Below are 24,487 nucleotides of genomic sequence, written 5' to 3' on the forward strand. Positions count from 1 at the left end.
TATATATATGGTGACTGAGTTTGGAAAAGTGTGTGGAAGATGAAAGTTAAGAGTAAATGTGAATAAGAGCAAGGTTATTAGGTACAGTAGGGTTGAGGGTCAAGTCAATTGGGAGGTGAGTTTGAATGGAGAAAAACTGGAGGAAGTGAAGTGTTTTAGATATCTGGGAGTGGATCTGGCAGCGGATGGAACCATGGAAGCGGAAGTGGATCATAGGGTGGGGGAGGGGGCGAAAATTCTGGGGGCCTTGAAGAATGTGTGGAAGTCGAGAACATTATCTCGGAAAGCAAAAATGGGTATGTTTGGAGGAATAGTGGTTCCAACAATGTTGTATGGTTGCGAGGCGTGGGCTATGGATAGAGTTGTGCGCAGGAGGATGGATGTGCTGGAAATGAGATGTTTGAGGACAATGTGTGGTGTGAGGTGGTTTGATCGAGTGAGTAACGTAAGGGTAAGAGAGATGTGTGGAAATAAAAAAAGCGTGGTTGAGAGAGCAGAAGAGGCTGTTTTGAAGTGGTTTGGGCACATGGAGAGGATGAGTGAGGAAAGATTGACCAAGAGGATATATGTGTCGGAGGTGGAGGGAACAAGGAGAGGAGGGAGACCAAATTGGAGGTGGAAAGATGGAGTGAAAAAGATTTTGTGTGATCGGGGCCTGAACATGCAGGAGGGTGAAAGGAGGGCAAGGAATAGAGTGAATTAGAGCGATGTGGTATACCGGGGTTGACGTGCTGTCAGTGGATTGAAGCAAGGCATGTGAAGCATCTGGGGTAAACCATGGAAAGCTGTGTAGGTATGTATATTTTGCGTGTGTGGACGTATGGATATACATGTGTATGGGGGTGGGTTGGGCCATTTCTTTCGTCTGTTTCCTTGCGCTACCTCGCAAACGCGGGAGACAGCGGCAAAAAAAAAAAAAATATATATATATATATATATATATATATATATATATATATATATATATATATATATATTTTTGCTTTTTAATAAATATATATTTTTTTTTCTTGCTTTGTCGCTGTCTCCCGCGTTTGCGAGGTAGCGCAACGAAAAAGACAAAAGAAATGGCCCAACCCACCCCCATACACATGTATATACATACGTCCACACACGCAAATATACATAACCTGCACAGCTTTCCATGGTTTACCCCAGACGCTTCACATGCCCTGATTCAATCCACTGACAGCACGTCAACCCCGGTATACCACATCGATCCAATTCACTCTATTCCTTGCCCTCCTTTCACCCTCCTGCATGTTCAGGCCCCGATCACACAAAATCTTTTTCGCTCCATCTTTCCACCTCCAATTTGGTCTCACACTTCTCCTCGTTCCCTCCACCTCCAACACATATATCCTCTTGGTCAATCTTTCCTCACTCATTCTCTCCATGTGCCCAAACCATTTCAAAACACCCTCTTCTCCTCTCTCAACCACGCTCTTTTTATTTCCACACATCTCTCTTACCCTTACGTTACTTACTCGATCAAACCACCCCACATCACACATTGTTCTCAAACATCTCATTTCCAGCACATCCATCCTCCTGCGCACAACTCTATCCATAGCCCACGCCTCGCAACCATACAACATTGTTGGAACCACTATTCCTTCAAACATACCCATTTTTGCTTTCCGAGATAATGTTCTCGACTTCCACACGTTCTTCAAGGCTCCCAGGATTTTCGCCCGCTCCCCCACCCTATGATTCACTTCCGCTTCCATGGTTCAATCCGCTGCCAGATCCACTCCCAGATATCTAAAACACTTTACTTCCTCCAGTTTTTCTCCATTCAAACTTACCTCCCAATTGACTTGACCCTCAATCCTACTGTACCAAATAACCTTGCTCTTATTCACATTTACTCTTAACTTTCTTCTTTCACACACTTTACCAAACTCAGTCACCAGCTTCTGCAGTTTCTCACATGAATCAGCCACCAGAGGACTGGGCCTGTGAGGGAATATCCTCACTTGGCCTCGTTCTCTGTTCCTTCTTTTGGAAAATTAAAAAAATACGAGAGGGGAGGATTTCCAGCCCCCCGCTCCCTCCCCTTTTAGTTGCCTTCTACGACACGCAGGGAATACGTGGGAAGTATTCTTTCTCCCCTATCCCCAGGGAGAATATACATATATATATATATATATATATATATATATATATATATATATATTATATATATTTTCTTTTTTTTTTTTTTAAACTATTCGCCATCTCCCGCGTTAGCGAGGTACCGTTAAGAACAGAGGACTGGGCCTTTGAGGATATATCCTCACCTGGCCCCCTGATCCTTCTTTTGGAAAATTAAAAAAAAAAAAAAAGAGAGGGGAGGATTTCCAGCCCCCCGCTCCCTCCCCTTTTAGTCACCTTCTACGACACGCAGGGAATACGTGGGAAGTATTCTTAATCCCCTATCCCCAGGGATAATATATATATATATATATTATGTGATGTCTCCATGGTTGTTTAATTTGTTTATGGATGGGGTTGTTAGGGAGGTAAATGCAAGAGTCCTGGAAAGAGGGGCAAGTATGAAGTCTGTTGGGGATGAGAGAGCTTGGGAAGTGAGTCAGTTGTTGTTCGCTGATGATACAGCGCTGGTGGCTGATTCATGTGAGAAACTGCAGAAGCTGGTGACTGAGTTTGGTAAAGTGTGTGGAAGAAGAAAGTTAAGAGTAAATGTGAATAAGAGCAAGGTTATTAGGTACAGTAGGGTTGAGGGTCAAGTCAATTGGGAGGTGAGTTTGAATGGAGAAAAACTGGAGGAAGTGAAGTGTTTTAGATATCTGGGAGTGGATCTGTCAGCGGATGGAACCATGGAAGCGGAAGTGGATCATAGGGTGGGGGAGGGGGCGAAAATTTTGGGAGCCTTGAAAAATGTGTGGAAGTCGAGAACATTATCTCGGAAAGCAAAAATGGGTATGTTTGAAGGAATAGTGGTTCCAACAATGTTGTATGGTTGCGAGGCGTGGGCTATGGATAGAGTTGTGCGCAGGAGGATGGATGTGCTGGAAATGAGATGTTTGAGGACAATGTGTGGTGTGAGGTGGTTTGATCGAGTAAGTAACGTAAGGGTAAGAGAGATGTGTGGAAATAAAAAGAGCGTGGTTGAGAGAGCAGAAGAGGGTGTTTTGAAATGGTTTGGGCACATGGAGAGAATGAGTGAGGAAAGATTGACCAAGAGGATATATGTGTCGGAGGTGGAGGGAACGAGGAGAAGAGGGAGACCAAATTGGAGGTGGAAAGATGGAGTGAAAAAGATTTTGTGTGATCGGGGCCTGAACATGCAGGAGGGTGAAAGGAGGGCAAGGAATAGAGTGAATTGGAGCGATGTGGTATACAGGGGTTGACGTGCTGTCAGTGGATTGAATCAAGGCATGTGAAGCGTCTGGGGTAAACCATGGAAAGCTGTGTAGGTATGTATATTTGCGTGTGTGGACGTGTGTATGTACGTGTGTATGGGGGTTGGGCCATTTCTTTCGTCTGTTTCCTCGCGCTACCTCGCAAACGCGGGAGACAGCGACAAAGTATAAAAAAAAAAAAAAAAAAAATATATATATATATATATATATATATATATTTTTTTTTTTTTTTTTTTTATACTTTGTCGCTGTCTCCCGCGTTTGCGAGGTAGCGCGAGGAAACAGACGAAAGAAATGGCCCAACCCCCATACACACGTACATACACACGTCCACACACGCAAATATACATACCTACACAGCTTTCCATGGTTTACCCCAGACGCTTCACATGCCTTGATTCAATCCACTGACAGCACGTCAACCCCTGTATACCACATCGCTCCAATTCACTCTATTCCTTGCCCTCCTTTCACCCTCCTGCATGTTCAGGCCCCGATCACACAAAATCTTTTTCACTCCATCTTTCCACCTCCAATTTGGTCTCCCTCTTCTCCTCGTTCCCTCCACCTCCGACACATATATCCTCTTGGTCAATCTTTCCTCACTCATTCTCTCCATGTGCCCAAACCATTTCAAAACACCCTCTTCTGCTCTCTCAACCACGCTCTTTTTATTTCCACACATCTCTCTTACCCTTACGTTACTTACTCGATCAAACCACCTCACACCACACATTGTCCTCAAACATCTCATTTCCAGCACATCCATCCTCCTGCGGACAACTCTATCCATAGCCCACGCCTCGCAACCATACAGCATTGTTGGAACCACTATTCCTTCAAACATACCCATTTTTGCTTTCCGAGATAATGTTTTCGACTTCCACACATTTTTCAAGGCTCCCAAAATTTTCGCCCCCTCCCCCACCCTATGATCCACTTCCGCTTCCATGGTTCCATCCGCTGACAGATCCACTCCCAGATATCTAAAACACTTCACTTCCTCCAGTTTTTCTCCATTCAAACTCACCTCCCAATTGACTTGACCCTCAACCCTACTGTACCTAATAACCTTGCTCTTATTCACATTTACTCTTAACTTTCTTCTTCCACACACTTTACCAAACTCAGTCACCAGCTTCTGCAGTTTCTCACATGAATCAGCCACCAGCGCTGTATCATCAGCGAACAACAACTGACTCACTTCCCAAGCTCTCTCATCCCCAACAGACTTCATACTTGCCCCTCTTTCCAGGACTCTATATATATAGTGTGTGCTCAAATTACAGAGGTATAAGTTTGTTGAGTATTCCTGGTAAATTACATGGGAGGGTATTGATTGAGAGGGTGAAGGCATGTACAGAACATCAGATTGGGGAAGAGCAGTGTGGTTTCAGAAGTGGTAGAGGATGTGTGGATCAGGTGTTTGCTTTGAAGAATGTATGTGAGAAATACTTAGAAAAGCAAATGGAATTGTATGTAGCATTTATGGATCTGGAGAAGGCGTATGATAGAGTTGATAGAGATGCTCTGTGGAAGGTATTAAGAATATATGGTGTGGGAGGCAAGTTGTTAGAAGCAGTGAAAAGGTTTTATCGAGGATGTAAGGCATGTGTACGTGTAGGAAGAGAGGAAAGTGATTGGTTCTCAGTGAATGTAGGTTTGCGGTAGGGGTGTCTGATGTCTCCATGGTTGTTTAATTTGTTTCTGGATGGGGTTGTTAGGGAGGTGAATGCAAGAGTTTTGGAAAGAGGGGCAAGTATGAAGTCTGTTGGGGATGAGAGAGCTTGGGAAGTGAGTCAGTTGTTGTTCGCTGATGATACAGCGCTGGTGGCTGATTCATGTGAGAAACTGCAGAAGCTGGTGACTGAGTTTGGTAAAGTGTGTGAAAGAAGAAAGTTAAGAGTAAATGTGAATAAGAGCAAGGTTATTAGGTACAGTAGGGTTGAGGGTCAATTCAATTGGGAGGTGAGTTTGAATGGAGAAAAACTGGAGGAAGTGAAGTGTTTTAGATATCTGGGAGTGGATCTGGCAGCGGATGGAACCATGGAAGCGGAAGTGGATCATAGGGTGGGGGAGGGGGCGAAAATCCTAGGAGCCTTGAAGAATGTGTGGAAGTCGAGAACATTATCTCGGAAAGCAAAAATGGGTATGTTTGAAGGAATAGTGGTTCCAATAATGTTGTATGTTTGCGAGGCGTGAGCTATGGATAGAGTTGTGCGCAGGAGGGTGGATGTGCTGGAAATGAGATGTTTGAGGACAATGTGTGGTGTGAGGTGGTTTGATCGAGTAAGAAACGTAAGGGTAAGAGAGATGTGTGGAAATAAAAAAAGCGTGGTTGAGAGAGCAGAAGAGGGTGTTTTGAAATGGTTTGGGCACATGGAGAGAATGAGTGAGGAAAGATTGACCAAGAGGATATATGTGTCAGAGGTGGAGGGAACGAGGAGAAGTGGGAGACCAAATTGGAGGTGGAAAGATGGAGCGAAAAAGATTTTGTGTGATCGGGGCCTGAACATGCAGGAGGGTGAAAGGTGGGCAAGGAATAGAGTGCATTGGATCGATGTGGTATACCGGGGTTGACATGCTGTCAGTGGATTGAATCAGGGCATGTGAAGCGACTGGGGTAAACTATGGAAAGCTGTGTAGGTATGTATATTTGCTGTCTCCCGCGTTTGCAAGGTAGCACAAGGAAACAGACGAAAGAAATGGCCCAACCCACCCCCATACACATGTATATACATACGTCCACACACGCAAATATACATGCCTACACAGCTTTCCATGGTTTACCCCAGACGCTTCACATGCCTTGATTCAATCCACTGACAGCACGTCAACCCCGGTATACCACATCGCTCCAATTCACTCTATTCCTTGCCCTCCTTTCACCCTCCTGCATGTTCAGGCCCCGATCACACAAAATCTTTCTCACTCCATCTTTCCACCTCCAATTTGGTCTCCCTCTTCTCCTCGTTCCCTCCACCTCCGACACATATATCCTCTTGGTCAATCTTTCCTCACTCATTCTCTCCATGTGCCCAAACCATTTCAAAACACCCTCTTCTACTCTCTCAACCACGCTCTTCTTATTTCCACACATCTCTCTTACCCTTACGTTACTTACTCGATCAAACCACCTCACACCACACATTGTCCTCAAACATCTCATTTCCAGCACATCCATCCTCCTGCGCACAACTCTATCCATAGCCCACGCCTCGCAACCATACAACATTGTTGGAACCACTATTCCTTCAAACATACCCATTTTTGCTTTCCGAGATAATGTTCTCGACTTCCACACATTCTTCAAGGCCCCCAGAATTTTCGCCCCCTCCCCCACCCTATGATCCACTTCCGCTTCCATGGTTCCATCCGCTGCCAGATCCACTCCCAGATATCTAAAACACTTCACTTCCTCCAGTTTTTCTCCATTCAAACTCACCTCCCAATTGACTTGACCCTCAACCCTACTGTACCTAATAACCTTGCTCTTATTCACATTTACTCTTAACTTTCTTCTTTCACACACTTTACCAAACTCAGTCACCAGCTTCTGCAGTTTCTCACATGAATCAGCCACCAGCGCTGTATCATCAGCGAACAACAACTGACTCACTTCCCAAGCTCTCTCATCCCCAACAGACTTCATACTTGCCCCTCTTTCCAAAACTCTTGCATTCACCTCCCTAACAACCCCATCCAGAAACAAATTAAACAACCATGGAGACATCACACACCCCTGCCACAAACCTACATTCACTGAGAACCAATCACTTTCCTCTCCTCCTACATGTACACATGCCTTATATCCTCGATAAAAACTTTTCACTGCTTCTAACAACTTGCCTCCCACACCATATATTCTTAATACCTTCCACAGAGCATCTCTATCAACTCTATCATATGCCTTCTCCAGATCCATAAATGCTACATACAAATCCATTTGCTTTTCTAAGTATTTCTCACATACATTCTTCAAAGCAAACACCTGATCCACACATCCTCTACCACTTCTGAAACCACACTGCTCTTCCCCAATCTGATGCTCTGTACATGCCTTCACCCTCTCAATCAATACCCTCCCATATAATTTACCAGGAATACTCAACAAACTTATGCCTCTGTAATTTGAGCACTCACTCTTATCCCCTTTGCCTTTGTACAATGGCACTATGCACGCATTCCGTCAATCCTCAGGCACCTCACCATGAGTCATACATACATCAAATAACCTTACCAACCAGTCAACAATACAGTCACCCCCTTTTTTAATAAATTCCACTGCAATACCATCCAAACCTGCTGCCTTGCCGGCTTTCATCTTCCGCAAAGCTTTTACTACCTCTTCTCTGTTTACCAAATCATTTTCCCTAACCCTATATATGTGCTTGTGGATGAATGGGCATTTATGTATACATATGTGTATGTGAGTGGATTGGCCATTCTCAGTCTGTTTCCTGGTAATACCTCACTGATGCAGGAGATAGCAATTGAGTATACTAATAAATAATCAAAACGATACAAGAGTGCAATTCAAAGATTAGCACTTCTTTGACAGAACTATAAGAGGAATTAACAAACTAAATATAAGCCTGAAAGTACGCTCTACATCATATACAGCATATGAGTGAAATGAAATGCTATATGTTGATCCACCCCAGGCAAATGAGAATGGAGTTAAAGACAAATGAGAATGGAGTTAAAGACAAACACAAAAGCATACGTGGTAAATGAGGGAATCTCTAATCTAACTCTTAGGACAAAAAATTAAAAAATGCAACTGCATTTAAAATTTCTGAAGTCAACATAACATAAGACTATCATTTTGTGAAGTAACTTTGTTACCCCAGGATAAAAATAGCAGGAAACCAGAAAGAACCAAATACAACAATCTAGCAATAAGTAAATCATCTGACAGAATAAACCTAACAGTCAACCTCTAGATTTACTAGCTTCTTTGGCTGGCCTATGGCCAATCTTGATCATAGCTTCAACACTTAAATAATTTCAATAATTTTAGTTGCTTTAATGGCTGGACATAATATAACAATATTATCCCAAGACACCTCTTACAAAAGGTCCCAATATTGTTCTTAGACTCCCTTTTCCAGGGAGTTCCTGCAGTTCTAAGGCTGTGCTAAACTCATTATCAAAGGCATGTACTCCACACAAACACTTCCTCCATCACATGACTCCCTATTTTGCCCTCTCCTCCGTGGCACCAACCCCCAAACTGCTGTAGGACTTTTCCTTCCGGTAACCTTAATCACTCACCTCCCCTAACCTCCACTCCCCATACAGCCCTCCCTTCCCTTGACTCCCATCCCTTGGAAGGCCCTACCATCCCCAGATTCCCCACCCCTGCACAGCCATCCCATCCTAAAACCCCAAACCCTAGCCTCCCTTGACCCCATTCCCTTGCATGGCCCTCCTCTCCCCCAAAACTCCACTCCTTGCAATGTCCTCTCCTCTTCTGAACACCTCCTTGTGCACTATCCTTTCTTCCCCCATGCTCCCCACCCTCCGTATGGCCCTCCCCATTCCTGAACCCCACTTTCCGAGCAGCCCTCCTCTTCCCAGACCCCAATCCCTGCATGGTCCTCTCCTCCCCAAACATACGCTGAGTAGTGGCTTGTCTGGTCCTAGTGGCTGTGGCAATCTGTCTGGCCTCTGACTATGGTGGCTTTTGCCGGACACAGTCCATCACGTATAGACTAGAAAAAGGATTTTTTTCTGGGAATCTGCACACGAAAGGTATTCAGATTGTATTTTTCAGCCATTACCAGCATTTTTACCAAGTTTGAAACCTTTTCATGTCATTATTCCTGACATCAATTTCATCATGCTAGATAAGTAGACAGACAGCCACACTGTTGCTCTATCATAGGAAGATAAGTGTAACTGCTAAAAAAACTTTAATTTCCAGAAACAGCTCTTGAGGATATACAGTTTTTCTCTTGTGACTGTAAATTTAGCTTGTCTCTTGTGATTATGCAAATTGTTCTTTGTCTTTATCTAAGATGAAGCTAGTTTTTCTTAGCCATCTACATATGGTAACAATTTTCTATAGACTTACCCTCAACCTCTAAAATTTGGACATTAGGAATCACCTGCAAAGCTAATTGGAAACCCTTGTCATTATGCCGTTATTAATTAGTAAGGCTTATTTGTCTTCCTGAAAAGTAGGTAAGATTAATAACTTTCATGGAACTTTAATACTCTACAGGTGATTCAGCCATAACTGACCTTATGGAACCCTGGTAATTGTTATGTTGATGGTGGGACCATGCCTTCACTCTGGCTGCCTCAGCTCTGCCTTAGCAGCATATGCAGAACAAGACAAAAAATACAAAAACAGCATATTAATACCCAGAGTGATATCACATTAACATAGTTATGCCAAATGATTATTCCTCACAATTCAACTTATCGTCTCCCAGCAATATCATGTACTGTGGTCATGATATAACGCATCTGTCTGTACAGAATACAACTGATGAAACTTGGGTTTATGACATCAGCTATTGGATCAGCTTGGCAAGAAGATTAGAGACAAGGCAATTCTATCACAAATGTTAACCCTGCATTTTTCTTTTCCTCCGGAACCAACAAAAGACCAAATGATTATGAACTAAGATTTTGAAAACAAATTCAACTTCTGAACAACTCCCATCTCGTTAGCATTTAATACCTTTCAAAAGGATGGATGCAGGGAATAAGATATTTCTATTATTTGTTTGTTAAAAGTTTCAAACAATTTCTACAACTCAGACAAGCATCTTATAAATTTACCACAAAGGTGATCTCTAGCTGAAGTGCTGTCAATAATGGAAACAAGTTAGTGTTCCTTTAAGGCAGCCTCACCATTCCACAGTTTCTAGAAGGCTGGGAATCTTTATGAAAGGTTAAATTCTCAGAAACAACAAATCAATCCTCTCTTAACCTCACAATTCAATTATCACAATTGAGCAACAGCTTCCAAAACTGCTCAAAAAGAGCACAGTCAGCCACAGTAATTCCTTCTTCTAGAGTTAGGTTTCAATAAAATTTGTCTTCCAACAGGCAAAGACTCTATTCTTCATATTCCTTCATATCATTTCGTTCATCATTACTTTCTCCAACCACAATACTGTCCTTACTGATATTTCTATCAGTAACATGCACTGAGACAGATTAAAAAAGCAGAGAAAACCACATTGCATTGGGAGTAATAACAACACAAGCATCTTTAAAAAATCTGGGGCTTTCATTGGGAATAATAACAACACAAGCATCTTTAAAAAATCTGAGGCTATCAGAAAGAGCCACAATCCAACAACTATGACAATAAAAACGAAAGCAACTTCCTCCTAAAAAAATGCAAAATCCCACTGTTTAATTCCCATTTTGTAGAGCTTTCCTTTACAATACCATTACCTTGAAAGTTTTTAGGCAGACATACAAGAATTTCAGCTGCTTCAGACACAATATGAAAGTAGTCTGTGCTGGTTAGATAAGGTAAAGCCAAGCATATGAGGGGCTGGGGGAAAACCTTCTCTACTTTGTGGTCCACCTCTTTAACTGGCTACATTTGTTCAAGTGTCTAACAACCAAATATATATTGCACTGAAGGTTCTTTGGATGAAATCATGAACTTGTTGCCTGGAAAAGATACAGCCATTGTGTTTAAGCATTTCAGCTGCTATTTGATTTGGTCCATTGCCTATAAAAACAGACTGACTATAGTTAATGTCTCTCCAGCTGCGTGTCAAGTACAGAAAATAAGCATTATATAGAAAAGTTGTCTGAGAATGGGCAAACAGAATCTTCCTTGTGATCTGCTATCATACAATATTCTTTATTTGTAAAGATACTGATCAAGAAGATATCATAAAGGTGGGATAAATGCTCAGCAAAGTGAAATAATCATAAAAAAATAAAGTATGTATAAACTTACCGAAACTACTGCTTCTATTTTCTCTGCATGATTCTACTTTCCATGTTCATCTCATATACAATACTACAAGTATCAAAAAGTTCAGCTAAACATACACACATGAAGTAGATAAAATCAATATGTATTAAACACAACACAAGAAAAAATACAAATATATCATAGCAAACTTTAACCTGTGCTGAGAATCTATTAAAATTTGATTATCTAAAGATGATTCTTGGTAAATCAACTTCCCATTCATCCATGTTCAAGTCAACCACAGAATGCCTTATGTCCCCTTAATCAACATAAATACCAGTACATATCCATTACATCAATAAACAGTATGTCACAAATCTAACTGTCAGCAGATGACAGCAATCCTAACCACACTTACACCACCAAAACTCTAAATACAGAGTAATTCATTTATTCCATAATTACCCCAGGACCAATTTCTCTGAAAGAGTTCTATTGTTACCCAGGACCTTTCTAAATGTTCCTGCAGCTGAAGGCTGCACTATTTCAGCAGCAGGAAAATGAAACTCCTTTGGAGCAAGAAGTTCTTTGACAAAACTATACTCCCAATAATATAGCCTCATCAAATGTGACTATTCACTTGTGGTATAACCTCAAGCTGGCAGAATCCAGTAACACCAACCGTGTAGGACAACGCCAAATTCAAAGTTTCACAGCTAGTGCTGTCAAAGATAATCATTGAGAAAAGCTGTTTCGCTTGTTCATACTGCAGTGAAAATTATCATTGATCAGCTGATTTCCAAATCAACAGGCTATTCCCTTCACCAAGGAAAAGCTATTTGTGAAGTCTGTTGAGCATCATAGTATATTTCAGAGATACTATTTATTTTGTTTTCATTCCAGTGACCTTGCCATTTGATCATTTATAATGTTTCTTCCTTAACTCTAGGGGAAAGCCATTAAAATGCTATTTCATCTTTAGCTGTCTGACCTTAAAATCTTTAGTTCCTTCTTTACCAAAGGGGAAAACCATATATAAATATCAACCTTGAAGACACTGATGATCTTAAATCATTGCAACAGGAAATCTTTCCTGTCTAGATGACAGAAACCTAAACCTCTGATTTTTATCACCACAAAATAAAAGTCATATTTGACACATGTTTCTGTTCTGAATTTCTGAGCATTAGTCATCATATTGGAATAAGCCCTTCTACATGCAGGCAGCTGCTTGGCAAAGTGAAAAGAGCCTGACAGAAAAACAAACAGATGGACAAAACATCTGCTTAGTTTGGGAGGAAGAAAACAAGTCTACTAAGGAAAAGCAACCTACTAAAGATATCTCAGGTAAAAGGACACATGCTTGGAGTCAGAAATCCAACTGCAGGTTTACCCCTAAAGAGTGGATTCAATTGAGCACCTCTATCCCTTAATATATTTCTGTCATGATCACTAACATTAGTACCATATATGTCTACATATACATAAGTATATACATAAGTATATACATAAGTATATACATAAGTATACGTATGTAAGTAGGAGAGATGGCCAGAGAGCGTTATTGGATTACGTGTTAATTGATAGACGCACAAAAGAGAGACTTTTGGATGTTAATGTGCTGAGAGGTGCAACTGGAAGGATGTCTGATCATTATCTTGTGGAGGCGAAGGTGAAGATTTGTGGGGGTTTTCAGAAAAGAAGAGAGAATGTTGGGGTGAAGAGAGTGGTGAGAGTAAGTGAGCTTGGGAAGGAGACTTGTGTGAGGAGGTACCAGGAGAGATTGAGTACAGAATGGAAAAAGGTGAGAACAAAGGAGGTAAGGGGAGTGGGGGAGGAATGGGATGTATTTAGGGAAGCAGTGATGGCTTGCGCAAAAGATGCTTATGGCATGAGAAACGTGGGAGGTGGGTTGATTAGAAAAGGTAGTGAGTGGTGGGATGAAGAAGTAAGATTATTAGTGAAAGAGAAGAGAGAGGCATTTGGATGATTTTTGCAGGGAAAAAATGCAAATGAGTGGGAGAGGTATAAAAGAAAGAGACAGGAGGTCAAGAGAAAGGTGCAAGAGGTGAAAAAGAGGGTAAATGAGAGTTGGGGTGAGAGAGTATCATTAAATTTCAGGGAAAATAAAAAGATGTTTTGAAAGGAGGTAAATAAAGTGCGTAAGACAAGGGAGCAAATGGGAACTTCAGTGAAGGGGGCTTATGGGGAGGTGATAACAAGTAGTGGTGATGTGAGAAGGAGATGGAGTGAGTATTTAGAAGGTTTGTTGAATGTGTTTGATGATAGAGTGGCAGATATAGGGTGTTTTGGTCGAGGTGGTGTGCAAAGTGAGAGGGTTAGGGAGGGTGATCTAGTAAACAGAGAAGAGGTAGTAAAAGCTTTACGGAAGATGAAAGCTGGCAAGGCAGCAGGTTTGGATGGTAGTGCAGTGGAATTTATTAAAAAAGGGGGTTACTCTATTGTTGACTGGTTGGTAAGGTTATTTAATGTATGTATGATTCATGGTGAGGTGCCTGAGGATTGGCGGAATGCTTGCATAGCGCCATTGTACAAAGGCAAAGGGGATAAGAGTGAGTGCTCAAATTACAGAGGTATGAGTTTGTTGAGTATTCCTGGTAAATTATATGGGAGGGTACTGATTGAGAGAGTGAAGGCATGTAATGAGCATCAGATTGGGGAAGAGCAGTGTGGTTTCAGAAGTAGTAGAGGATGTGTGGATCAGGTGTTTGCTTTGAAGAATGTATGTGAGAAATACTTAGAAAAACAAATGGATTTGTATGTAGTATTTATGGATCTGGAGAAGGCATATGATAGAGTTGACAGAGATGCTCTGTGGAAGGTTTTAAGAATGTATGGTGTGGGAGGCAAGTTGTTTGAAGCAGTGAAAAGTTTTTATCGAGGATGTAAGGCATGTGTACGTGTAGGAAGAGAGGAAAGTGATTGGTTCTCAGTGAATGTAGGTTTGCGGCAGGGGTGTGTGATGTCTCCGTGGTTGTTTAATTTGTTTATGGATGGGGTTGTTAGGGAGGTGAATGCAAGGGTTTTGGAAAGAGGGGCAAGTATGAAGTCTGTTGTGGATGAGAGAGCTTGGGAAGTGAGTCAGTTGTTGTTCGCTGATGATACAGCGCTGGTGGCTGATTCATGCAAGAAACTGCAGAAGCTGGTGACTGAGTTTGGTAAAGTGTGTGAAAGAAGAAAGTTAAGAGTAAATGTGAATAAGAGCAAGGTTATTAGGTACAGTAGGGTTGAGGGTCAAGTCAATTGGGAGGTAAGTTTGAATGGAAAAAACTGGAGGAAGTAAAGTGTTTTAGATATCTGGGAGTGGATCTGGCAGCGGATGGAACCATGGAAGCGGAAGTGAATCATAGGGTGGGGGAGGGGGCGAAAATTCTGGGAGCCTCGAAGAATGTTTGGAAGTCGAGAACATTATCTCGGAAAGCAAAAATGGGTATGTTTGAAGGAATAGTGGTTCCAACAATGTTGTATGGTTGCAAGGCGTGGGCTATGGATAGAGTTGTGCGCAGGAGGGTGGATGTGCTGGAAATAAGATGTTTGAGGACAATGTGTGGTGTGAGGTGGTTTGATCGAGTAAGTAACGTAAGGGTAAGAGAGATGTGTGGAAATAAAAAGAGTGTGGTTGAGAGAGAAGAAGAGGGTGTTTTGAAATGGTTTGGTCACATGGAGAGAATGAGTGAGGAAAGATTGACCAAGAGGATACATGCGTCAGAGGTGGAGGGAACAAGGAGAAGTGGGAGACCAAATTGGAGGTGGAAAGATGGAGTGAAAAAGATTTTGAGTGATCGGGGCCTGAACATGCAGGAGGGTGAAATGCGTGCAAGGAATAGAGTGAATTGGAATGATGTGGTATACCGGGGTCGACGTGCTGTCAATGGATTGAACCAGGGCATGTGAAGCGTCTGGGGTAAACCATGGAAAGTTGTGTGGGGCCTGGATGTGGAAAGGGAGCTGTGGTTTCGGTGCATTATTACATGACAGCTAGAGACTGAGTGTGAACGAATGGGGCCTTTGGTGTCTTTTCCTAGCGCTACCTCGCACACATGTGTGGGGAGGGGGTTGTTATTCTATGTGTGGCGAGGTGGCGATGGGAACAAATAAATGCAGACAGTATGAATTATGTACATGTGTGTATATGTATATGTCTGTGTGTGTATATATGTGTACACTGAGATGTATAGGTATGTATATTTGCGTGTGTGGACGTGTATGTATATGCATGTGTATGTGGGTGGGTTGGGCCATTCTTTCGTCTGTTTCCTTGCGCTACCTCGCTAACACGGAAGACAGCGATAAAGCAAAATAAATATGTCTACATCTTGCATGCTCCTTTGAGGAAAAAAAAAAAAAAAAAAAAAAGCCATGTCCATTGTAATCTCTCTCTCTCTCTCTCTCTCTCATCCACAGAATGTTTTTTTCAACTTTGATCTCGGGCATTCCAAAAAATGTGAACCCATGAAAAGTACATTTCCTTAATATTGACGTGTCAGGACTTCTCTAAAAAACCAAAATTCCTCATTTCTATGACCCCATGAAGAATGGAAGTCCTATGCATAGCTTGAGGCATCCATCCAAATTCTTAATTGAGTACAAAGAGTCCACTGTTTCTTTGGAAGTTAATCCCATTTGTCCACCAGACCAGTGAAATGATAAAAGTTTTAAGGTAAGTCTCTTAGTGAAACCCTGACAAAATAAAGGAAAGGCTTGGTAAACCCATTAAGTCACCTTCTTAGCCTATAAACTTACTATGTCATTGTACTGAGAAACAAAATGAAGTTACACAACATTGTAAAGTGGCTTCTGACTATTAAAGCAAGTGCACAGTCAATGTTTTGCCCTTGAACAAAACAATGAACCCAACCAAGTGCACCAGTCTATCCAAACCCAAGTAAAATTCTGACTAGGAGTCAACCAAGACTTTTCTTGCAGATGATACAACCTACTTTTAGAAAGGACATCCTGGAATCTTAATTCTTCCCAGGCACCTACTTTTGCTAAATTGCAACTAATAGGAAATCACTCGATAAGACAAGTAATATGACCTTTGCAGGGGAAATTCTTGAAATGGAGAAGGTCATCAGTCTTGAAAAACCTGTGAGGCTATACACATCCCAAGAGGCATAACTTGGAATGCAACATCAGTTCCTAATTCTTTTGCGGGTTCCTATTCCATCTAGGATACCATATCCTATCTACATCCTCTTGAACACTATGTTAAGCCTGTCCAGATTCCACTTTGAAATGAGGAAATGAAAGATCCACCTCAACCCAGCCTCTTTCTCCCTGTTATTAACACCAGTATGTTGAGATTCCAAAACGTTGGAAGTTATGGAGCCAAACCCCAACACAAATGGTGCTAGCCTTCTTTGTACTGTATCAATCCTGGTAATGTAATGCCAAAGCAAGTGCCTCATGAGGAGTTATATTTGTATAGGAATTTGCCAAATTATCCAGTTTTTTGCCTCAAAAGAACAAGTTAAAGGTGATTTCCATGCCTAGTTGGAGGCAAAAAAAAAAGCTTTATGTTGCACTTCCTAGCAGAGAACTAGGTTAACAATGTATAGAGAATCTAGTCCTGCCCTGCTGCAGTCAAAATTAAAAGCATCCCTGACTTGTTGACTCCTCCTTGCACTTTCTTAAGGGGCTATAATTGACAAGCTACGTCTCTGTTGCCCATTCTCACTGAGAACTCACATCAAGGGGATGGCATGGCAAAAGAGGCTCCACTTAACCCTGTCCTTACTTCCCCCATGCATAAACAATGCCACACATTCTTCCACCATTTCTCTCCTTCCAGTACTCTTCCACTCTATTTCACCATGTCAAGGGTGGTCTTCCTCTCAAACCAACCTCTTTAATCATACTATCACATACTCTTATTGAAAAGTCCCCATCTTGCATTCTTTCCACATGCCCAAACCACCTCAATGTATTGTTTCATGCACTCTGCCACTCCACAATTCATTACCTTTGCATTCCCTGCCATACCAAAATATTCATACACCCTCTCATTTATTTCTTCATTCCATCTAGTCATACCACATGCCCTTCTGAAATAGCCTGAAATAACAATCACTTTTATGTACAATAACAGGTTTAAACAATCTAGTTCTAGATATCAATGACTTTTGCCCCTTCATCCAGCCTATGCCTCACTCCTGTTTCCATGGTTCCATTTACTACCATGTCCACTTTTAGGTATCTAAAACATTTCACTTTCTCAAAGTTTTCTCCATTCAAACTCACATCCCAGGAAACCCGTCTCTTTGCACTGTTAAACCTACTAACCTTGCTTTTAATCACATTTACATTAGCTTTTTCTTTTCACACACTCTCCCAAACTCAAATACCAAATTCTACAGCTTCTCAAGAGAATATGGCATCAACCCCATGTCATCAGTAAACAACATCTGACTCATCTTCCAATATAAAAGAGTTGGCAGTTCCAAAAAATCAGTACCTGACATAACCAAGGAAGTTAAACCTTTCTCTAACTTTGATATAAGTTACAAGTATTAGGAGTTTGTGCCATTCCTGGATGGTCCAACAAAACATTAAACAAAGTTATTCTTTAGTTAGGTTTCTCCTATAATTTCATATTCCATCTCTGACATTATAATCTCTTTCTTTTATCAAAATAATCAATCTGTCTCTCCTTAACAATGTTGCATTCTTAGAGTTTTCTTTCCCTATTTTTCCTTATGCAACAACATTCAAGCACTCACCTCTTAAGTTATAAACTATTATTGCATGACATCTTCAAGCTCATTCTGTCTTCTTACCTTCTATCACCATACAAACTGTTGCACCGATTTCTGCTCCAGCTATATGTGAAAGAAAAACACTGAAACTCACAGAATAGGGCTTCCAGCTAACATAGGTCTTCATGAAAATAAGTACTTGTTTAAGAACACAATTGGCCTTGGTAGTGGGTACCTACTGTGGTAGTGATGATGCTTGCCATGAAGGAGATGCAGCATGATGGTCTCAGTGGCTGGAACCAGGATAATGGAGCCATCCTCACGACCACAAGCAAGCCTACCCTGAAGAGGGAGGAAGAGGCTGGCTGTGATCCTTGGGGGATTCTTCTCACCCACCAACTGGTCCAACACACCTGCCATTCAAAATTTAGTCAAGAATTGTCGAATATAAAATCTTAAAATATTCCATGTATAGACAACAGAAAATACTATGCTGGAGGAATAAAACATGCCATTACCTAAATTTCAGTGCAGCACCTCTTATGAACAAACATTTCTATAATAACATCAGATTGGGGAAGAGCAGTGCGGTTTCAGAAGTGGTAGAGGATGTGTGGATCAGGTGTTTGCTTTGAAGAATGTATGTGAGAAATACTTAGAAAAGCAAATGGATTTGTATGTAGCATTTATGGATCTGGAGAAGGCATATGATAGAGTTGATAGAGATGCTCTGTGGAAGGTATTAAGAATATATGGTGTGGGAGGCAAGTTGTTAGAAGCAGTGAAAAGTTTTTATCGAGGATGTAAGGCATGTGTACGTGTAGGAAGAGAGGAAAGTGATTGGTTCTCAGTGAATGTAGGTTTGCGGCAGGGGTGTGTGATGTCTCCATGGTTGTTTAATTTGTTTATGGATGGGGTTGTAAGGGAGGTAAATGCAAGAGTCCTGGAAAGAGGGGCAAGTATGAAGTCTGTTGGGGATGAGAGAGCTTGGGAAGTGAGTCAGTTGTTGTTCGCTGATGATACAGCGCTGGTGGCTGATTCATGTGAGAAACTGCAGAAGCTGGTGACTGAGTTTGGTAAAGTGTGTGGAAGAAGAAAGTTGAGAGTAAATGTGAATAAGAGCAAGGTTATTAGGTACAGTAGGGGTGAGGGTCAAGTCAATTGGGAGGTGAGTTTGAATGGAGAAAAACTGGAGGAAGTGAAGTGTTTTAGATATCTGGGAGTGGATCTGTCAGCGGATGGAACCATGGAAGCGGAAGTGGATCATAGGGTGGGGGAGGGGGCGAAAATTTTGGGAGCCTTGAAAAATGTGTGGAAGTCGAGAACATTATCTCGGAAAGCAAAAATGGGTATGTTTGAGGGAATAGTGGTTCCAACAATGTTGTATGGTTGCGAGGCGTGGGCTATGGATAGAGATGTGCGCAGGAGGATGGATGTGCTGGAAATGAGATGTTTGAGGACAATGTGTGGTGTGAGGTGGTTTGATCGAGTAAGTAACGTAAGGGTAAGAGAGATGTGTGGAAATAAAAAGAGCGTGGTTGAGAGAGCAGAAGAGGGTGTTTTGAAATGGTTTGGGCACATGGAGAGAATGAGTGAGGAGAGATTGACCAAGAGGATATATGTGTCGGAGGTGGAGGGAACGAGGAGAAGAGGGAGACCAAATTGGAGGTGGAAAGATGGAGTGAAAAAGATTTTGTGTGATCGGGGCCTGAACATGCAGGAGGGTGAAAGGAGGGCAAGAAATAGAGTGAATTGGAGTCATGTGGTATACAGGGGTTGACGTGCTGTCAGTGGATTGAAGCAAGGCATGTGAAGCGTCTGGGGTAAACCATGGAAAGCTGTGTAGGTATGTATATTTGCGTGTGTGGACGTGTGTATGTACATGTGTATGGGGGGGGGTTGGGCCATTTCTTTCGTCTGTTTCCTTGCGCTACCTCGCAAACGCGGGAGACAGCGACAAAGTATAAAAAAAAAAAAAAAAAAAAAAAAAAAAAAAAAAAAAAAACAGAAAAAGAGTCAGCTGTAAAAATTCAACCCTAAGATGGGGCTACTTGCATTGCCACCATCAACCATGCCTCAGCTATATATATACATATAAAACCTACTTCAGTATGATTCTACTATCATTATCATTATACAACCAAAGGACTCCTTATATGGTGCTCCAACAGCCTTGAAGTTGCACTCCACACAAGAGCATGGAAATGTTGGACTCCTTTTGAGTGAGATAGTACTGCTTTCTGTCCATGGATAATAATACAGCCTCTCTGGTGGTGATTTCTCACACACAGTGTTAAAGGGGCAATAAATGGGTTAGTGGTAACAAGCAGTGATGAGGCAGAAAGCAGATGGCATGAGTACTTTGAAGGACTGTTGAATTTACCTGATGTTTTGTTGGCAGATGTATGGTGTTTCGGTCAAGAAGGTATTTAAAGTGATAGGATTGTGATAAGTGGATTGGTGAAATGAGAAGGTGGTGAAAGCTTTCCATAATGAAACTTCTAAAGAAAGGATGACTGCATTATTATCTGGATGGCTAAGATTTTCAATGTATGTAATCTTTGTTTCCCACATCAGCAAGGTAGCACCAGGAAACTGACGAAGAATGGCTCATCCACTCATATACACATATATATACATAACTGCCCATACATGCATATATACGTACACATACATATCAACATATACATACATACACATACACAGACACATGCATATAAACACATGTACATATTCATACTTGCTTGCCTTCATCCATTCCTGTCGCTACCCCGCCACACAGGAAATAACATTGCCCCCCCCCCCCTCCTTTCAGCAAGGTAATGCCTGGAAAACAAACAAAAAAGGCCACATTCAATCACACTCAGCCTCTAGCTGTCATGAGTAATGCACCGAAACCACAGCTCCCTATCCACATCCAGGCTCCACACACTTTCCCCATGGTTTGCACAAGACGCTTCACATGCCCTGTTTCAGTCCACTGACAGCACGTTGACCTTGGTATACCACATTGTTCCAATTCATTCTATTCCTTGTATGCCTCTCACCCTCCTGTATGTTCAGGCCCCAATTGCTCAAAATCTTTTTCACTCCATCCTTCCACCTCCAATTTGGTCTCCCACTTCTCCTTGTTCCCTCCACCTCTGACACATATATCCTTTTTGTCAATCTTTCCTCACTCATTCTCTCCATGCATCCAAACCATTTCAACACACCCTCTTCTGCTCTCTCAACCACACTCTTTTTATTACCACACACCTCTCTTACCCTTTCATTACTTACAATGGATTGAACCAGGGCATGTGAAGCATCTGGGGTAAACCATGGAAAGGCCTATGGGGCCTGGATGTGGAAAGGGAGCTGTGGTTTCGGTGCATTACACATGACAGCTAGAGACTGAGTGAGAACGAGTGTGGCTTTTTTTGTCTTTTCCTGGCGCTACCTCGCTTGGGGGTGGGGGGATGCTATTTCATGTGCAGCGTGGTGGCGATGGGAATGGATGAAGGCAATAAGTATGAATATGTACATGTGCATATATGTATATGTGTGTGTATGTGTAGGTATGTATTCGTTGAAATGTATATGGATGTATATGTGAGTATTGTTGGAAAGGATCACAATTTGCATGTGATCAAGATATTCCTATGAGTCCATGGGGAAAATGAAACATGATAAGTTCCTAAGTGCACTTTCATGTAATAATCACATCATCAGGGGAGGCACAAGAGAAAAATATAAGTCAGTTGATATACATCAAAGAGACAAAGCTAGGATGCAATTTGGTAAACATGTGATTGTCAAAAACATACAATGTTTACTAAATGGCGTCCTAGCTTCGTCTCTTTGATGTATATCAACTGACTTATTTTTCTCTCTTGTATCTCCCCTGGTGATGTGATTATTACACAAAAGTGCACTTGCAAACTTATCGTGTTTCATTTTCCCCGGAGACTCATAGGAATATCTGAGTATGTGGGTGGGTTGGGCCATTCCTCGTCTGTCTCCTTGTGCTACCTCACTAATGTGGGAGACGGCAATTAAGTATCATAATAATAATAACTCCCTGAAAGTCAGCTCTAGAGCAATCAAACTAATCAGATCTCCCAGTCTGACCCAAAATTTGATCCACCTTCCCTTTGCCACAGTGACAGATTCTCATGTCTAACGATATTACTTGAGCTTCTGCTCCCACAAAGTGGCTATCCATGTGCCCATGCCACTAGATGGACTAAATTACTTAGGAAGCAAATACATCTTATGACTACCGTGTGGTTGTCAGTAATTCAAAGGTGGGCCATTGCAATGTTTATTTTTACCAATGAAGATAAGCTATGGCACTCTTTACCCTCTCATGTTTTGCCTAACAGTTACAACCAGTCCTTTTTTAATAGGTGGGCTTTATAGTTTCTCAAAAATTCTGCTTATTGCTCTAATTTCCTTGGCATTTTCTATACATCATTTATGACCTAGCTGTGATGAACACATCTGTCTGTGACTGAAGAATTCGACAAAAATACTTCCCACATGTCGAAGAAGGCGACTAAAGGGGACAGGAGCAGAGGGCCGGAAACCCCCCCTCCTTGTATTTAAATTTCTAAAAGGGGAAACAGGAGAAGAAAAAATAGTAAGAATGGACTTTGGCAGTCCAACAATCCAAGAAGGCAATATAGGAACCATGAGTCTTTTGAGAGTTATCAAATACAGAAATAAATATTGGGCTGTGATTGTCAATCAAGCAAATCTGCATAGTAATGACTGACTAGAAGGAAAATGAATCTGGCAAGATAACTGGGATATGAAGAAATAGTACATGAAAGGAGAGGCTGGGGTTTAGCACTTACCTATGGGAGGTGGAATCATAGCTGCCCAAGCTTTCATCAAAGAGTGATTTAAGGTTGGCGGAAAGTTGAGAGCTTGAAGGGGCTGAACTTGGTTGATCTGCAGCAACTGATGGTCTGAAACATCTGCCAGGCGCCACAACATCACCTATAAGCCAGAAGTTTTAGCATAATATCAAACATCTAATTTTCCCTCAACCCTTTAACATTCACAAACATACTCACACCAGATTATATACAGCATACTAAAGTTACAGACATGAAGACTACCTTTGTGAAATTAGAGACTTCCCAAAATATTTTCCGCATTCAAAACTCATTGGAAAGGTTAATAAACTTTCCAACCATGAAAGATAATGAGGTGGCCATTAGACAGCAATACTATTTGTTCTGATCTAGTAAGTGCTAGGTTGCCTGCAATTTTCCCACAGTCAGCCTGTGAGAAGAGAAAACTGAAGATGCTCAGTACTGACAAAAAGGTAGACATCTAACTACAGTTGTACCAGGAGACATCTAGAGCAAGGGTTTCTTGTGTTTAATGTTGGAAAGTTAAATGCAGGTGATACTTCATGACAAAGATAATCCAGCTCCTGTGAAAAATGCATGAAAAACAGAGGTACTATGCTGCAACCTCAACAGTCCAGATAGCTTTAAACTAAATTATTACTGATCCCTCCTTTACCCCTACTTTAGGAGTATAAAGTATCTGAAATGCTAATGGACTTACAGAACCTCTTTTTTTTCAGCTTCAGTCACAGACTTAAGTCCTCATCAATGTTGGGCCATAATTAAAATATAGAAAGGATTACGAAAGGGAAAAAGAAGAGATAAAGGAAAATATTTGCTAATTTTGGAGGAAAAGAATAGCCTGTCTTTCAAAATGTGTCAGATAATAGTCATTGGGAAAGGTCATGAGAGGCAAGTGTTTTGGAGCAGCTGAGTGAGTGTGTTAGCAGAATACTTGCCTCTCATGATCTTTCTTCTCATGACCATGTGCACAGGCACCAATAATCACTCATCTCTCTCCATCCACTTTCAGTTTTACCCAAATCAATCTAGAGTTTACTTTCTAACACTCTATCATATACTCCCACAACTCCTGCTTCAAAAGTAGTGCTACTCCTTCCTTAGCTCTTGTCCTCTCACCAACCCCTGACTTCACTCCCAAGACTTTCCCAAACCACTCTTCCCCTTTACCCTTGAGCTTTGTTTCACCTAGAGCCAGAACATCCAGATTTCTTTCCTCAAACATACTATCTATCTCTCCTTTCATCTCATCTTGGTTACATCAACACACATTTAGACACCCCAATCTGAGCCTTCGAGGAGGATGAGCACTTCCTGCTTGATTCATTCTTCTGTTTCCCTTGTTAGAAATTGAAATACAAGGAGGGGAGGGTTTCCAGCACCCCACTCCCACCCCTTTAGTTGCTTTCTATGACACACAGGGAATACATGGGAAGTATTCTTTCTCCCCTATCCCCTATCAACATATACATATATACATACATCATTATTATTATACTTTGCCACTGTCTCCCGCGTTAGCGAGGTAGCGCAAGGAAAAAGACGAAAGAATGGTCAAACCCACCCATGTAAACATGCATATACATACACGTCCACACATGCACATATACATACCTATACATTTCGATGTATACATAT

The 24,487-nt window shown here is 41.6% G+C and overlaps 1 protein-coding gene across 4 annotated transcripts in view; it reads right to left on the reverse strand.

Annotated features, from left to right (window-relative positions):
* Positions 1–24,487, reverse strand: part of Rbcn-3B (WD repeat-containing protein Rbcn-3B) — a 393,934-nt gene that overhangs the window by 251,090 nt on the left and 118,357 nt on the right. For all 4 annotated transcript variants that reach the window (XM_071666665.1, XM_071666667.1, XM_071666666.1 and 1 more), the window contains 2 exons: positions 22,826–22,970; positions 18,224–18,397 (listed from right to left, as the gene is read on the reverse strand). In XM_071666665.1, the coding sequence (XP_071522766.1) occupies positions 18,224–18,397; positions 22,826–22,970 (319 nt within the window). The remainder of the gene's footprint in view (positions 1–18,223; positions 18,398–22,825; positions 22,971–24,487) is intronic.

The sequence above is a fragment of the Panulirus ornatus genome, chromosome 11, assembly GCF_036320965.1.
Source record: "Panulirus ornatus isolate Po-2019 chromosome 11, ASM3632096v1, whole genome shotgun sequence".
Taxonomy (NCBI): domain Eukaryota; kingdom Metazoa; phylum Arthropoda; class Malacostraca; order Decapoda; family Palinuridae; genus Panulirus; species Panulirus ornatus.